The sequence below is a fragment of the Trachemys scripta genome, chromosome 7 (genome assembly GCF_013100865.1).
Source record: "Trachemys scripta elegans isolate TJP31775 chromosome 7, CAS_Tse_1.0, whole genome shotgun sequence".
Lineage (NCBI taxonomy): Eukaryota > Metazoa > Chordata > Testudines > Emydidae > Trachemys > Trachemys scripta.
Genome location: NC_048304.1, coordinates 28,675,135 through 28,691,860, shown reverse-complemented (window position 1 = coordinate 28,691,860; position 16,726 = coordinate 28,675,135). Strand labels below are relative to the sequence as shown.

The following is a 16,726-nucleotide window of genomic DNA, read 5'->3' as shown; positions in this document are numbered from 1 at the left end:
AGCGCTAATAACAGATGACGTCAAGAAGGTTGAGGTGTTTAAGGGCTATTTTTGCTTCAGTCTTCATTAAAAGGTAAACTTTGACCAGAATCTTAAACAATATTAACAAGGGGGGGAGGGGAGGAACACAAGCCAAAATAGGGAAAGGACAGGTTAAAGCATATTTAGATAAGTAAGTTGGTAGGACCTGATTAAATTTACCCTAGGACACTTAAGGAATTAGCTGAAGCAATCTTGGAACCATTAGTGATTATCTTTGAGAACTTATAGAGGATGGGTGAGATCCCAGAGGACTGGAGAAATGCAAACAAGGTACCTATCTGAGCCCATTTTCCCTGCCAGCTTGGGACTTCCAGAGCCCTGCCTTGTTGAGCCAGACTCCAGCACCCAGACATCCAGCTCCCAATGGGACCCAAACCCCAAATAAATCCATTTTACTCTGTATAAAGCTTATACAGGGTAAACTCATAAACTGTCCACCCTCTATAACACTGATAGAGAGATATGCACAGCTGTTTGCTCCCCCAGGTATTAATCACTTACTCTGGGTTTACTAATAAACAAAAGTGATTTTATTAAGTATAAATAGTGGTTCCAAGTAATAAGAGACAGAACAAAATAAGTCACCAAGCAAAATAAAGCAAAAACACGCAATTAAGAAACTGATTACAGGTAATATCTCACCCTCAAAGATGTTCCAATAAGCTTATTTCACAGACTAGACTCTTTCCTAGTCTGGGTCCAATCCTTTGCCCTGGTACAGTCCTTGTTAGTTCCAGCAGCCATCTTAGGTGGTGACTAGGGGTTTTCTCATGACTGCTAGCCCCCTTTGTCCTGTTCCACCCCTTTTTATAGCTTTGGCACAAGGCGGGAATCTTTTGTCTCTCTGGGTCCCCACCCCTCCTTCTAAATGGAAAAGTTAAGATGGATTCCAGTATGGATTCCTGTGAGACCCCAGCCTCCATTCTTCCTGGGCTGGCCCACAGGTGCACAGGAAGGTTTGTAAGTAAACAGAGCCATTTACAGTTCATTGATTCTGAAGCACCCTTAATGGCTTTCACTTAATATATTTACATCAGTAATACAAGTTTTTATCTTATTCTTCTAACTCCAGACATAGAAATAATTCATGCAAACGAATAGGAGGAACACACTCAGTAGATTATAAGCTTTGTAATGATACCTTACAAGAGACCTTTTTCATAAAGCATATTCCAGTTATATCATATTCACATTCATAAGCATATTTTCATAAAGCATATGAAGTGCAATGTCACAGATTCTATATGCTGCAGTTCTCCCTTTTTGTGCAGCCTGAAGGGTATATTAATCCACAAGAAGTCCAAACTATACATCACGAAAAATGCCAAATGAGTTTGACTGACAATACTGTATATGTGATTCCCCCCCACTTCGAATATGAGGAATATGTAAAATCTGTGTAAGTTGATTCTTCCTCATGTCTTTTATATTACTTTTTTAAAAGTGGATTTGTTCTGGTCACTGTGCAGCACTCCATGATTGATTTCTCCCCCCAGTTTACATCAAAGCCAAGTTATTCTAGTCCATAGATCTCACTTTCAGATCTAATGAAGAGAGCTATACTGAGTGTTTTTTCTAATAAAGAACTAATTAATAAAAAATAATCAAATGAAAAACAAGATTTTTAAAGAGGTCTCTAGTAAAATAAATGCAAAGTTTTTTCTGCACTTTATTAGTACATTTACCAACATATTAAAACCATAAGGTACAATACCTCAGAAAAGTAAATGTATGACTTAATTAGCCAGCACAGAAATGCTTCATCAACCTAGAAGCATTCATTTACTTCCCTCTTCACTGCTATTTCTCTGTTAAAAAATATAATCAGCTGTGGAATTCACCTGAATTATGCCTGTAAGCAAACCATTCACAAATAAAAATTACTTATGGAAGTGATGTCAACTGTTGTTTTTGCGACTAACTTATTTAGTAAATGGATCCATTATTTCTGTAGTGACTCTGTCTTCCCCTTTTGCTTCTGGGTATCATTTAATCCTGTTATTGATTTCTGATCACTCCATTCCATTATAAAGGAGCTAAGGTAAGAAATAATGTACATGCTCTACTAAATATACAACTTTGGTCTTAGTCTCCAAAATGGAGAGCCTAAACAGGATAAAATTAAGAGTTTTAAAACAGGAGTATTACTGGCCTCTCGTCAGAATTTTAACAAACTCAATCTATCAAATACTGTAAAGCACACTCAATGACCAGGCAGGCAGGCATGCCTCCTAACAGAATAAAACCAGCACACAATAAATAAATCATTCTGGACAGGTAAGGCCAGTCCTGCAGTCCTTTCTAGGTAATGCAGGATCAAGTGTTAGATGCTACTTTGAAAGCCCAATCAGGATTGATTTTTGTATCACTGACAAGAGCATTATCAACGTTTACAAAAAGGAAAAGCATATATAACTGTTTCTAAAATACCACATGGTGCCAAAGAGGGGCCTGAACCAACTCCCTGGCTCTGAACACCTGTGAACTTTGGAGAGGTTCTGGATCTGGCTTCACTAGCTGGCATCTATCTTTATAAAAGGATGAAACAAAACCACTCATGCAAACAATGAAACTATGGGTCTATATCTGGGCACCACCAAATCTAGTTTGCATCTGAAATTTGCAGCTCAGGTACATTACTCAATACAACTTCCTTTCTCACCAAAGAATAATGAAAATGGAGGAGAGAAAAAAGGGTAATTCCTTCTGCTGCGCCAACTTCCCTTTGTCCTTTTTTTTATGGCCCCCTACTTCATCATTTCATCTTTTCCATTGAATAAAGGTACTGCTTTGAGCAGCGAGTTGGACTAGATGACCTCCTGAGGTCCCTTCCAACCCTGATATTCTATGATTCTTGTATAAACAGCACAGCGATGAAGTGAAGTCTCAAAAAGAAAAAAAGAGATCTTAGCGAATAGGCCATAAAAAGGTAACCAAATGTAATCAAATTACTCACTGCTCTCTTGATATTCTACATAACATCCTGATATCTGCAGCTGATCTTGACACTCGCATCATCCACTCTGACACTAAAGGCATTGTGTCACTTTAACATTGCTTCAGGATCACCCTGTCTCTTCTTAACCAGATTTTGCGAGGCCGGGAAATAGCCTCTCTGGTGGCAATTTCATTTACTAGACAGAAAGCTAGTGAAGTCTCTAGTTTTATACCTAAAATATTTTCAGCTTCCATCATTATTTTTTCCCAGTGCTCATGAATAACATTTAATTCATTAATCATGTGCAGCCAACCATAGGATTTTTGCAGACAGTCCAAAATGATATGTTAACCAGAAGCCATGTTTTCTAATTGAAACAATGATGACCCGAAATGTTAACATTTTCCCTTATCCATATGAAAGTTCATGTATTATCTTGGGATAATGTTCAAAACATCTTGGGTCATCATACAAGAGCTGAATGAAAATTGTCACCAGAAGCAGCCGCATCTATAGTACATTTGTGATTGTTTCAGGACAATTCAGATTTTAGTCTCCAGTTTAACATCTTGCTGACGTACAGATCAAATCTCCTTAGAGGGGGGAAAAAAAAAAAAAAAAAAGCTCTTTATAGTGATTCTGTCTTTGGTGACTTTCTCATAAGGCCAATATAAGAGCCTCGGGTATAATAGAACTAAGAGTCTTTTATGAGGTTAAAACCTTTAAATCACATTGCTCGATCTATAAAGGGAGAAGGCTATGAATAGCATAGGCCTGAATATTCCTTTTATTATTTGTTAAGTATCAACTCTTTTCTTGGTGCTTTACCAGCCACAAAAATTAAGGCAGTCCCTGTCCCCAAAATGATGACCAAATGAAACAAAAAGGCAAGTGCTCAAAATGGAGATGGGAGCTGTTGTTGGAAGACATCAAACAGAAAACTGCATATGCATCACTGATTGGCAAAAAGCTTTCGGGAGCCAGTCCATGCCAGTCCACGTGGCAGAACACAATTGTTAGAGCTAGTCAAAACATTTCTGCAAAACGGTTTTTCATTAAAAAATGCTGCTTTGCTGAAGCCAAAACATTTTGTGGCGGTATATTAATTTTGATGACTCTGTAACAGGAAGGTTTCTGAGGTCCCAGGTGGACTCTGGTTACTAAGAGAGGAGAGACCCCCGCAGACTGAAATTCTGACTGTTCAACTCTGAAAACAGGATGTTTCAAGACAATTCTGTTTTATGGAAATGTTTGAAAGGTTTTGTTTTTTTTCCAATGCGGAATGAACTCAAATTCCAAAACCTCGAAAATTGTTGTGAAGTGGAATTGTTCTTCAGCCAGCTCTAATAACAATGCAGTATCAGCAATGGGCCAAGACCAGTTCGCAGTGAAAGCTATCAGGCTTTGCTTTTCACTACAAAGCTACTTAAACCCTCTAAAGGGGCACCACAAAATGTTTGTGGGCGGGATGGAGGAGGTGTTGGAAAAGGCGAGGAGGTTTGGGCTTTTTTGCAAAACAGGTAGAAATGAGATCTCCTTCCCTGTTCCCCATCCTTGGACCCAGTGGTAAGAATTTTTCACATAGCTCTGATAGTGAAGATTTATTAACACTTACTTGATCACCGGGGCAATTTACAGAGCAGGCTGGCAATGGAGATGATAGCAGGAATGTGCTCCAGATAGTTCATGTATTAATATATATTAGAACCTATAACACAGAGGCAGATTTTTATTTTGTTTTACCTATGTGAATTGTCACTCACATTACAGCAGCTTTATAAATTCTATGAAATTCTGTAAAATTGGCAAACCTTTCCAGTATCATGATGAACATTTTGCAAAGACAAAACTATAAATTTTACCCATATTTAGCTATCCCTCTAAATGCCTCAGTAAATTAATCTTTGATCAGTTTTATTGCCTCTGAAAACAAACCAGCAACATAATCTGAAAGTCCCCCCCTCTTTTCTTTTAATAGTTAAAAAATGTAAACAATGTACTGATAAAAATCATTTGTTTCTATCAGTGGTTAAACATTACAGTATGTCCAAAGAAGGTTGGGAAAGATGTAGTTTTCTATTTTTGCTTCAAGTAGAGATTGCCTTCATAAGTTACACAGAGTTGCAAACCCAGCATGGCTTACTGAGATAAACTGCTAAATAGGCACAGGTGGGTTGGTCCAGCAGATATCTGATCAGAAAATGCTTTTTCGAAAAAGCTGTTATATTCATCAGTCTTCCTTATATTGCACTACATCATGCTGTGTTAGCCCAAAACACAATAATGCAGCCCCATAAACTAGACCTGGCCTGTACAAAGTGTCTGGTTGAAAGAAGAAAAGGGTTTAATTATAAACCAAATACAATATTATCCATAATACTCTTGTGTATATTACACAGACACACACATATATAATTGATGTGCCCTGCTAAGCCTTTAGGGATAAAGCAGTGGGAGCGATGTGCTGATCAGGTATGAGGGACTGAGGATTTAAAGGTATGCAGTAGCCCTGGGGGAGAGGTGGAAAAAACAGAAAACAGTTATCTGAGCACACATGATGGAGAAATGAATAAAAAATATATTACTAGAACAATATCAGGTTGTTTGCCATTTTTCATTGGTTTCAATGGTTCATTTAATTTGCAATATAAGCGGTGGGATTCAAATGCTGCCTGCCTGATGAGGAAGAAAAGAGGCCTGATCCTAAACCCAGAACAGACAATTATTCACTGGGATTCTTTGTAGTAAATATATATCAGAGCAGGCAAGTGAATCTTTCCCGTTACCTTTATAAAGGGAATGGAGATCCCAGCTAGCACAGAGCCAGCGTAGCTACCTCCGAGACCTCACTCCCAGCAGCTCAATTGCAGGATCCTGTTGGGGGCGGGCAAAGGGACTCCTCAGTTGATGACCCCTTCCTTACAACTGAACTGAGCACAGTAGAGAACCTGGCTTCAGAGCTTTAATCTGCATTTGACGTATTAGGAGTCAGACCCTCAGCTGATCTAAACCAGTGTAGCCGGATTGGACTAAAAGAAAACTGGATAAATTCATGGAGGTTAAGTCCATTAATGGCTATTAGCCAGGATGGGTAAGGAATGGTGTCTATAGCCTCTGTTTGTCAGAGGGTGAAGATGGATGGCAGAAGAGAGATTACTTGATCATTACCTGTTAGGTTCACTCCCTCTGGGGCACCTGGCATTGGCCACTGTTGGAAGACAGGATACTGGGCTAGATGGACCTTTGGTCTGACCCAGTACAGCCGTTCTTATGTTCTTATGACTTCAATGAAGCGACACCAGTATACATGAGCTGGGGATTTGGCCCTATAGAGAGGGGCAGGTCTAGCCTATCTGGTGTGGTTAAATAGACTGTAGGTGTGTAAAATACGTATAGACAGGAATTAACACACCACATCAAACCAGATGTGTATTCTGCTTCTGACAGTGGCCTTTCCCTTCTCACAAAGCAGAAAGTTCCCTGCCGAGTGGGCCCTTAAAGGAAAATTCTGCAGCCCACATTCTCTCCTGGGTCAAAAACTGCCCAGTGGAGCGGAGTGGGAAAAGACATCAGGGAACTGGCTACAGCTCCCGAATTCTCAAACTGCCCCGGCCCCAGCATAAGTTAAAACAGCCTGAGGGCTGTGCCAACACACACTAACAGGCGCCGGGCCTCAGCTGAGAATTAACAGAGTCAGTGCTGGCAGGCTATACCCTGCCCCCAACTTGCTCCCTCCCATCCACTATACTGGGAGGAGGGGTAGCTGCTATCTGGTCACCCTAACTTCATACCATCTGATAGCTCCCCTAAACTGGGGTAATTCTCAGCTGTCCAATTAGAGTCAGGCGAGTCCACTTTAAGCCACCTCAGTAGTGCAAAGAGGCAGGCTCAAGGAGTGAGAATTTTGCCTGTATCTTCTCTCCCGTGCTGGATACTGGCCTGTGCATGGTTTCTTTTGCTTTAGAACAATGAAGGCTGTTCTTTAACTGGTTTTCTGTTTTAGACTGCTAGGTGTGTACTAAAGAACTGTGACCTAGCATTCGCAATTGTCAGCAAAAATGTCAGTGAATAATTGATTTTCTGTAGAAACCAGTGTTAGTTAGCAATAACATGTAATTTGTTATGGTGATAGAAATCACTCATGTTTTGAGAACCTAACCAAATAGACTGATTTAACAATCTTCTCTGCAGTCTTATGACTATGTAAATTTTTTCACTGCTGAGGTCAGACTTCAGGATTCCAGATCCTTTTCATGGTGTGTGTGTGTGTGTGTGTGTGTGTATAAATAAATAGATAGATACAGATATGGTGAGAATGCGCGTGTGTGTGTGTGTGTGTGTGTGTGTGTGTGAGAGAGAGAGAGAGAGAGAGAGAGAGAAGGAAAATAATACTGTTAACTGGCACAGAATTAACCATGTGCAAGGGTTTAAAGGCGAACAGCAACTTGAGCTAAAAGCCATAGAGGATGAATGTTTTATCTTTACAAGATCTGCTTATGGACTTGATTCTGCAAGGTGCTGAGTATCTTTGATTTTAGCAGGAGTTGTAGGTGCTACGCATCTTGCAGGACTGGATCCTGTAATAGGAATTAATGGATCCCAAGAGAGATCTCTCCAAATCTGAGAAGAAAAGCCACAAATGCTGCACAGTACAATCCAATAAATGCACGTTTTGGCTTCCCTGATCATGAGGATTAGCGAAAGATGACAGGAACTGAAAGCGGCTTACTGTTGTTTACTACTGTAATGAAAAGGAAAAGCAAAGTGAACCATTGTAGATTAGTTGTAACAAAGCTGCTAGTGTCCTGAGCTACTGTACCAAAGCAGAGCTGTCCCTTGCCCTTTCTTGCAGAATGTGTATTTGAAATACTGAAGACCTGCATCCCTCCCAACTGCTCTTCCCCTTATGATTTAAGTAATTTATTGTTGACTTTAAGAGTGGCATACAATGGCCTGCAAGTCTGTGCATTTAAACAGAAGAATACAATAGGATGTTCTACCATTTGTTTTTTAAATGGCAGTCAAGTATTAGTCCATATCCAGGAAATGACAATAACAAGCCAAACACTGTAGTCCTTACTCACTTAGGCCCAGATTTTTAAAGGTATTCAGCACTGATGCACTCATAGAATATCAGTGTTGGAAGGGACCTCAGGAGGTCATCTAGTCCAAACCCCTGCTCAAAGCAGGGCCAATCCCCAGACAGATTTTTGCCCCAGATCCCTAAGTGATCCCCTCAAGGATTGAACTCACAACCCTGGGTTTAGCAGGCCAATGCTCAAACCACTGAGCTATCCCTCCCCCCTCCAGCATTGCAACACTGCAACTCCTGATTTAGGAGCCTAAATCCCACCAATAGCCAATGGCATTTTGGGTAAGTGCCTAAACCCCTTTTAGTAATGGAATTTAAGCTCCTAAATCAGTTAGGCATTGCAATGCTGAACTCAGCAACACCAAAATACCTTTAAAAATCTGGGCCTTTGGCAAAACTACCACTGACTTGTATCAGAGATTTGTCTGCACAATGGGAGTTTTGTTTATGTGCCCCAATAGTGAATGCGCCTTGCTTTCTTTTTGTGAATGGTTCAGCATTTTGTAACTTATGCATTTAAAAATATCTATGTCATCTAACAAAAACAAGCAAACAAAAGAAGGGAAGCACGGAAGGTATGACAGTATTCCAGCAAGGCTGTAAATCGTTTCAGCATTATTCTTATCTGTTGATAAAGCCAATACTGATCTGTAAAATAACTGTTGCTTATCAGCTACTGCAATTGAGAAAAAACATGTTAGAGTCTCCATCTGAAATTAACATGGGAGTGAATAGGTTCAACTGAAATAATGTATCCTAAATATTAAGAGGTGAATCCTGTAGTCCTTAGTCTATATAGAAAATAATGGGAGTCTTGCCTGAGGAAAGAGAGCAGAAATTAATACTAGATACTTAACCAAAAGCATCCAGTTCTCTTTGATTTAGCTCTTAGGCTAGAAATCTTGTGATGTCAGGCTCTCTTTTGGGATTTCAGGGCTTTCCCAGTTCTGACATGATGGGAACAGCCAAATCAATAGTTCTTTTGTATTTTATCTTCATGACACCAAAACCAGGAAGCGTAGAGCTATGTGACTTCAGATTTTTAAAACCTCAAAGTTTCAATCCAAACCAATTGGCTCCATCCTTAGCTGAAACTCAGAAGTTGAGATGTAGTTCGCCTGTATAATCTGAGTAATTAATTTAAAACTAAATCAGACTAAAGCACTGGCTAATATACTGCAGGGAACAATCTTGCATTGGCAGGGATGGGACTGGACAACCTAATAAATCTCGTCCACCTCTGTTTTATGCTGTTCTAGGATTTTATGAGATATACAAAAATTGTAATAATTTTACCTTTCTGTCACATAGGAGATAAACCCACATATCTATCAGCTGAAATACTGTAACCTTTACTTCTTTATCTTATATAATCGAAGATTTTACTTTGATCTCAATGGGAAAAAATGGAAAAAAACTACCGGACATATATGCCAAGTTGTCTCACATTTTGCCCAGTGGAAAGTTAAGAAGAAACATGGAGTCTTTTTCTCCCCAAGTCTACAAACTCAAATGCATCATGGGATCACAGGAAAATAGCAAAGACCCTCTTGTCAGTCTTTGTACAGAGCAGAGTTGTTCATGGTTTTGAAGAAGGACAAGCTTACATTTGGTCTTCCTGGACAAAGGAAGAGTAACCATAAAACCTCTGTGCACATGTTCTCTTGGCTTCTTCACTGATAAGGGTACCAATATACTTCAACACCTGCCTGCAATTCCAAACAGCTCTGAAGTCTCTTCCTTGAGATGCTGTTACACTAACCTCCAACATTAAATGGTTCCATGCAGAAGATCCACAAAAGAGCTACAAACTCCAAATCAGGGAATGATCTGGTGAATCACACAAGGAGTCAGGGCAAAGCCAAAGTATAGCTATGCATACCCCACACTGGAAAAACAAAGGGCCAGATCCTCAGCTGCATCAGTGCTGTGCATGGCATAGCAGGGGTGGTAAGAAACCACTATTACATCTCCCTCGTCTCTGTACCTATGCAATCAGCCTAAGGTGTAACTTACAGCAGCCTCAGGGCTGCTCTGATCTGTGTTTGGCTCTAAAGACCTCAAAGGGCTATTCAAGCAGCTGAGGGGGCAACAGAACAGAGGAGCACTCTGACCATGCTCCCTTTCCCAACCCTGACATGCCACCCACATTAGGAACCACAAACTGGGGGCAGGGCAGTTACATTGGCTCCTTCCACTAGGAGGCTCCCCAGGTAGCCAGGTACATCAGCATTCCAGATGCTTTTTCAGAGCAGTGTGAAGGAACTGGGGAGGCATCGGAGGGGTGGACAGTGAATATTTGCCCACCAGAATAAATACTAACAATAAATTTATGCTGCTCTGAGTAGCATTAACTTGTTCCTGTCAAAAATCCACAGTGATATGGAAAAGGTAAACATGTTTGTGGATGTTTAATCACACAAGCGATGGGGTTGGGGAAAGATGTCATCTCAGCTTTGGCAAAGGTACCTGGAACAGTCTGCCTCATCTTTCCACACACTATGCCCTTTACTGCAGACTCTTCCATCCCAAAATGTCTAGTAGTGCAGTGCTCTGCATCTTCCCCAGCACAGTTTCTGCAATACTTTGATCTCTTTGGTGTGTGGCTTTAGCCATGCCCGCTGCTGGTAATACACATTTTTTTGTGACTGAATAGTATAATACAGACTAACGTACATAGATCAGGTTTAAAGTACCCTTTTGAGGATCTTAGCCCACTGCCCAACATTTTATCACAAAGGAGAACATAACACCCTATGTTGGAGTCTATTTTAGGTCAAGGTGAGATAATGTGCCAGAAAAACCTACACTCAGAAATCTGGGGAGGTAGCATCATAGAAAGTGGAGCATGTTTGAACTTCACAGCTGGGAATATTGAGGAGCTGTAACTCCCTTTGAGTTAAAAATCTTTTAAAAGAAGTTAGACTGTGCAGATGAACATCTTTTAGCTTTTCTTTAGTCTTTTCTCATTAACATATTAATGCAAACAGACATGTCACATCACTTTTCTCATGGACTGCAAAAGGGATGCCTGAGGGAGTTTGTCTACATAGATCATTATCACCAGCTTCTCATTTGTGGTCTGGAAGTTTACAATGAAGACACTCTACTTGCGCAGTATGAAAAATGATCACCAGTAGTATGAAAGAGGAAAAACGATCTTGCACAGTACAATAGTTGGCCTGGGGGAACTCAGTTTGTCACCAGCGCTCTTCATATATCATTTCTCCTACAAATATCCCTGCATAATTTAAAATGAGACCACATTATTTAAGTGTATCAAATAAAGATATAATTCTAAATTATATGACAACTAGTCCATGATATTTAACTTTTGGTTCACTATCCAAACCACTAGTGCAGATTTAAAAATTATGTCAGAGTCAGCTAATTCAGTGAACATTTTTTTGACGATTAATTGGTATTTAAGTAAGATTAAATTCACGCGGAGAAGGGAACGGAACTGTTCAGTAGCCCCAGACCCTGGCCCAGGGATAGATTTCACCTCACCAACTTTTACACACATACTCGCACACACATACGCGTGTATGTGCACACACACACACACAGAGTTTGCCAGCCTGAAACAGACATTAATTACAGCAACAGAATACATTACTGTCAACACAGTTATTCTACATTAATAAATATAAATTGTTGTTCAAAATATTTACTGAGGCCTGCCCTAAGTGCATAAGATGGGCTGGTTTGATAGCCTACAGCAGGTAAGTGTTATATACTACCAAGCAATTAATTAATTCAAGGCCAGATTCACCCTGGTGGAACCAGACTTCTGAGGTGAAATACTGGCTCAGTGAAGTCAATGAGAGTTTTACCATTGATTTCAGGGGGTTCAGGATTTCATCCATGGGCCGCACTGGCAGAAGGTCTGAGCAGGATCATGATGGGACAAGCCACCTACAAGCCCTGTTTCACTTGTGGGCCCAAAGCAAAACCCAAAAACTGACCTGACACTCCTGGAGAAGGGAGCAGAGCCACACAATTTTACAAAAGTCAATGATTAATACTATTAGCATAAAAGCAGAGCAATACAATCTGTGTTTACACATAGCTCTTAATTCTCAATACATGTTTCCTAAAACTTGGTTATTTTTAATATGAACGGTTCTAATAAATCAAATGGATGGTTAAACATATGTAGTGGACATAATGTAAAGCATTACCAAAAAATGCTGGACTGAATGTGTCTGATCATTTCTACCAGTATGCTAAAATGAGATCACCAATATAGCCTGTTAGAACCACCCAAGCAAATTAAATCAGTGCAGTGTGGCATTCTTGAGGCCAAGCTGAATTCTGAACAGAAAGGACGGGATTTTCAAGAGCAGTCAGCACTTGGTAACTCTGCTCCCATTAAAGTCAATGGTAAAATGCCCTAAATATTTTAGGGCCAGATCCTGCATCGGGTTCCACTAGCATCAAGCCTCACTGAAGCTAAAGGAACTCTGCACAGGTGCTGGGATCCATGTGGTCAGACTACATTGCAGAATTGGAGCTTTCATTTGTGCCTTAAATCTTTTTTCAACATGTAAGTATTGTATTCCCCTAAATCACTGTGCAGGGAAAACGAGATGTTCTCATTTTCTGCCAGGTCAATCTGTAGTTGTCAGGAGATTATTTCATTTTAATAACAGAGCTTTGAATCTGCTATTACAATGAAGATGTATTCCTTTCCCCTTTAAAGTGATGCTCTCATTTCACGTCTATTAATCTAAGCATTTCTTAGACACCCCCACCACACTAATATTTATTTATACACACACACAAATAAACTGACTTCCAACTTTTTACCATAATTTAATTCCATTCCATTATATTTAAAGTTCAATAACATTCTTTCTAGAGCAGCCTGCTTAATAAGGTTAGTCATTGCAGCCAGTTTGTCCTGCATGCGTTGGCTTAAAAATATGGTGCATTCCTGTTATGTTTGTTTCTTTGAAATATTTGCACAGATCAGACATACCAGTACTGCATAACCAAAAGTGTATAACAAAGTGAGTAAAGTGAACTCATTGGGACTTTTCCCTGAGTAAGGACCGCAAGATCAGGTCCATAATTAGTACTTCAGTGCAGTAGCTCAGCATTTTCTTAGACACATGCAGATATGCTTTGGGTCCCAATAAGAGAAAATATGGTCTAGTGTATGAAAGCTGTTAAACTTCATGCAAACCAAGGCAATGGTTGTTGATACCGAATATTTAATCAAAACTATCACAGCAGGCAGAGAGATTTAGGAATAGAATTTTTCCTCTAAAGGCAACGTTGTTTATGACTATGATTATTGTAAATGGAATCACAGCTCTGTAAAAGATCTTGCTAGTGAACATGCTTTACAAGTCCCAAGCAAGCAGCTCGCATTTTTCTTTCTAACTATATTATGTCAATATTCCACCTTATCTTTTTCAAAGCTTTTAATCTGAATAGAGTCTTGACAGCTTTTCAATACAATTACACCAACGAACATGAACCTTTCCAGCCATCACTACCACTAAAAGGCTATTATGAAATGATTACCATGGAATTGCAGCTGCATTAGGGCCAAGTCATTTGCAGAGACTCTCTTTAATGTAAAACTCTTTCACTTATCTGAAAAACTTCGAGACGGTGGTGGCTGATTAGAAGGGATGGGTCAATTCTTACAGGAATGAATCCTTCGCCCATTGAAGTCAGTGGCAAAATGCCCACCGAGTTCAATGGTGCAAGCTCAGCATAATTACCTGCATAGAAAAAAGGAATTCTGTGTAGGAGGTGATACCAACAGAAACAGAGATGCACCTTCAAATTGAGTACTCAGGCCTCTCCTCTCAGATTGGCCCAAACAGTAACTCATCTTTGCCTTTGACTGAAAAAGTACAGGAAGCAAAGCTGATTACTGCAAACTCCCTTCTTAAAAGACCAAGGAGCCTGCATCATGGTGTGGTCCTCGCCTGAAATAAAGGAATCAGTTATTCCTAGGATACCCAGTGCCTTACAGCTTGGGCTATTATTGTCCTGTGCTTATAACACTGTGTTATGCGGGTGCATTCCGTTAATGAGAACCTACAGTGCGTTTGCCAACCCATCCTCTCCCTGCAAGAAGCCAGCTTATCTGATGACCCCGTTTGACACCACTTGCCTCCTTGGAGCTAAGAGTCCCAAATCCACCAAACTGAGCTATGGCGACAGCAGACAGTCAGGAAGTCAGTACCAATTAAGGCCATTTCAAGGGATCCGGACACATCGACAATGTTTGACATTCAAAAAGCCGCTCTCCTTGGAGCCACCACGCAGCTTCGAGTGCAAGTTGATGGTGTATTTCAAAACCGCACTGGAGCTGTCTAACCCGGCTGGGGGAAAGGTGACCGTAAAAAGCTGAACTCAGAGGCTGCTCCCTGTTTCCTGGAAGCGGGGTGAATCCCCAGCAATGTGAGTGCCCCGGTGCACAGCTCTGACCCTGCCCGCTTCCCCGGGAGCGCAACACCCAGAGGGAAAGCAGCCTCCTCTCTCCAGCAGCGGCATCCCCCAACGCCCGGCTGACTCCCTGGCCCCGACAGCCAGGGTCCCTGCACCGGGCACAACCGCTCAGCCCGCGTGGGGGGCTCTTCAGAGCTGGAGTCACCCGCTCAGCTCGGCGGGGCTGCTGCAGCTCCGGCTCCCTTACCTGTGTAGTTATTCGGGGCATTGCGCCCGTCCTCTCGGGGCCCGCCCGTCCTCGAGACATCCAGCCCGGAGGCGGTGGCCGCTTGCATGGCTGGCGCCCGGGCTGGGGTTGAGCCAGGCGAGCTCTTCCCGCAGGTGCAGGGTTCGCCGCAGCCCCTCGGAGGCGGAACGATTCGCCGCCCAGCAGGACACGCGGCGGCTGCCAGCCCCGCCGCGCTGCTCAGTCCCGAATGCCCCGGGCGCGGCTGGAGAGCGCAGCTGGGCCGGGGTTCGCCCCCTCCCGCCCCCAGCAGACACACTCACTTCTCCTTCCCCAGATTCGCTGCTCTCATTTCCCCTCGCCGCCTGCGAACTGCAGCAGCGGCCGGGGGAAGCGGGCCGGCACCGGAGGAGACCCCCCCCCACCCCCGATCTGCAGAGCTAGCCGCTTGCCCAGACTGGAGGAGAATCGTCTCCTTCCATCCAGCCCCTTTGCGCTCCGGGCTCCCTTGGCAGCCAGAGATTTGCAGTCAGCCAGCTCCCCTGCTGCTGATCTAGCCTGGGCCAGGCGCTACACCGGCTCCTCAGCAGCGAGCACTACAGAGGCTGCGAGCCCCGGCCTGACACTAGGAGTTAGGGGGGCTGATAAAGGCAGGCGAGAGCCTGGGAACGCAGCTCCCCAGCGCAGCCCGACCTGCCAGAGAGCCGTGGGCACCCACCCCCGCAGGGGCTTGGACGCCGGCTTGCTCCAAGACGTGGCTCTTTGCCCGTTGATGGCTGGCGGAACTTCCAGCCAGTGCTGTGACGGCAGGAGGGGGCTCCTGGCGATCAGCAGGCGAGGGTGGGACCCCCTCCGCCTTCTTGGATGTCACCCTTAATCCCTGGCCTTGTCGCTAATAACATAATCCCCTCCACGGCTGCCGGGGCCTGGCTGACCGGCTGGAGGAAGCTAGACTGGGCTGAGGCTGCAGGCAAGTGTCATCTGCTTCCCCTGGGATACCCTAGTGATGAGGAGAGGGAAGTCCCAGAGAGCGAGGGCAGATGGTGGCTATATGGCGATTGGCATTTCTCGACTCAGGAGGGCGCTTCTCACATCCTCAAAAACAAATGGGAGGCAAAGGGAAGGTGCAGAAAAAGGAGAATGCGGGATCAAGGAACAGAAGCAACACAAAGGTTGTAGCTGTATCTATGCAGGGGTCTTTACTCTGCAGGCAATATTACTGGGTTCGGCTGTCAGCAAGTGTTCACTTGAGTGGCACCATCCATGCACCCAATACTGCACTACTTGACAGCAATGGTCATTACTGAGAGCAATAGAGTTTCAAGGCCCCCCTATACCACTGAGCTGGAGAACTTCAATCTAAACAGATAAGGCGGACAGAGGATGGGAGGAAGGAAGCACTATTAACATTTTACACATGGGGAACTGAGTTGCAAAGATTAAGTAACTTGTCCCACATTTCTCAAGAAGCCTGTGCAGACCCTAGTCTCCTGAGTTCCAGTCCAGTGCTTTAACCACAAGATCATCTTTCCTAACTTAATTGGACATCAGCCATCTCAATACTACTTACAACAGTGTTACCACAGTGTTTGGGGCCATTGCCGCAGAATATTGGAGGATTTTTAAGGATGCAGCTTGACTCATTATTTCAAAGACCTCTTCAGAAGGAACCAAGATTTCCCATCTGTTCCATACCACGATAGCAATAACCCCTTATTGTGCTGCCGCTACAGACTGTGTCATTGTTTCCACTAGCTCAGTTTTCCTAGTGATTGTAGATCAGACCCTTCATTCCCTAAAGATACTCTCAAATACAAGCTGAAATCAAAACAAGTTTCTGCCCGAGAACAATGATTTTGTTTGCTACATTTTATATATTTAATGTAAGGTTTAAAGCTAGCAACCTGCAGACGCTTCCAGTGAAGGAAGGATAAGATGCTTGAAGTTATTCTTAGTATAAAGTACCACCCATTAAGACATATTGGCCTAGATTCTGAGCCATACTGAGACTACT

General features: G+C 42.5%; 1 protein-coding gene across 3 annotated transcripts in view; it reads right to left on the bottom strand.

Moving 5' to 3' along the window:
- Positions 1-15,654, bottom strand: part of SUSD3 (sushi domain containing 3) — a 48,432-nt gene extending 32,778 nt beyond the window's left edge. Inside the window, exon 1 of one of the 3 annotated variants that reach the window (XM_034777073.1) lies at positions 14,734-15,654. In XM_034777073.1, the coding sequence (XP_034632964.1) occupies positions 14,734-14,821 (88 nt within the window). In that variant the 5' untranslated portion in view covers positions 14,822-15,654. The remainder of the gene's footprint in view (positions 1-14,733) is intronic. The other 2 variants (XM_034777074.1, XM_034777072.1) reach the window with 2 other exon arrangements.
- Between the last annotated feature and the right edge of the window lie 1,072 nt (positions 15,655-16,726).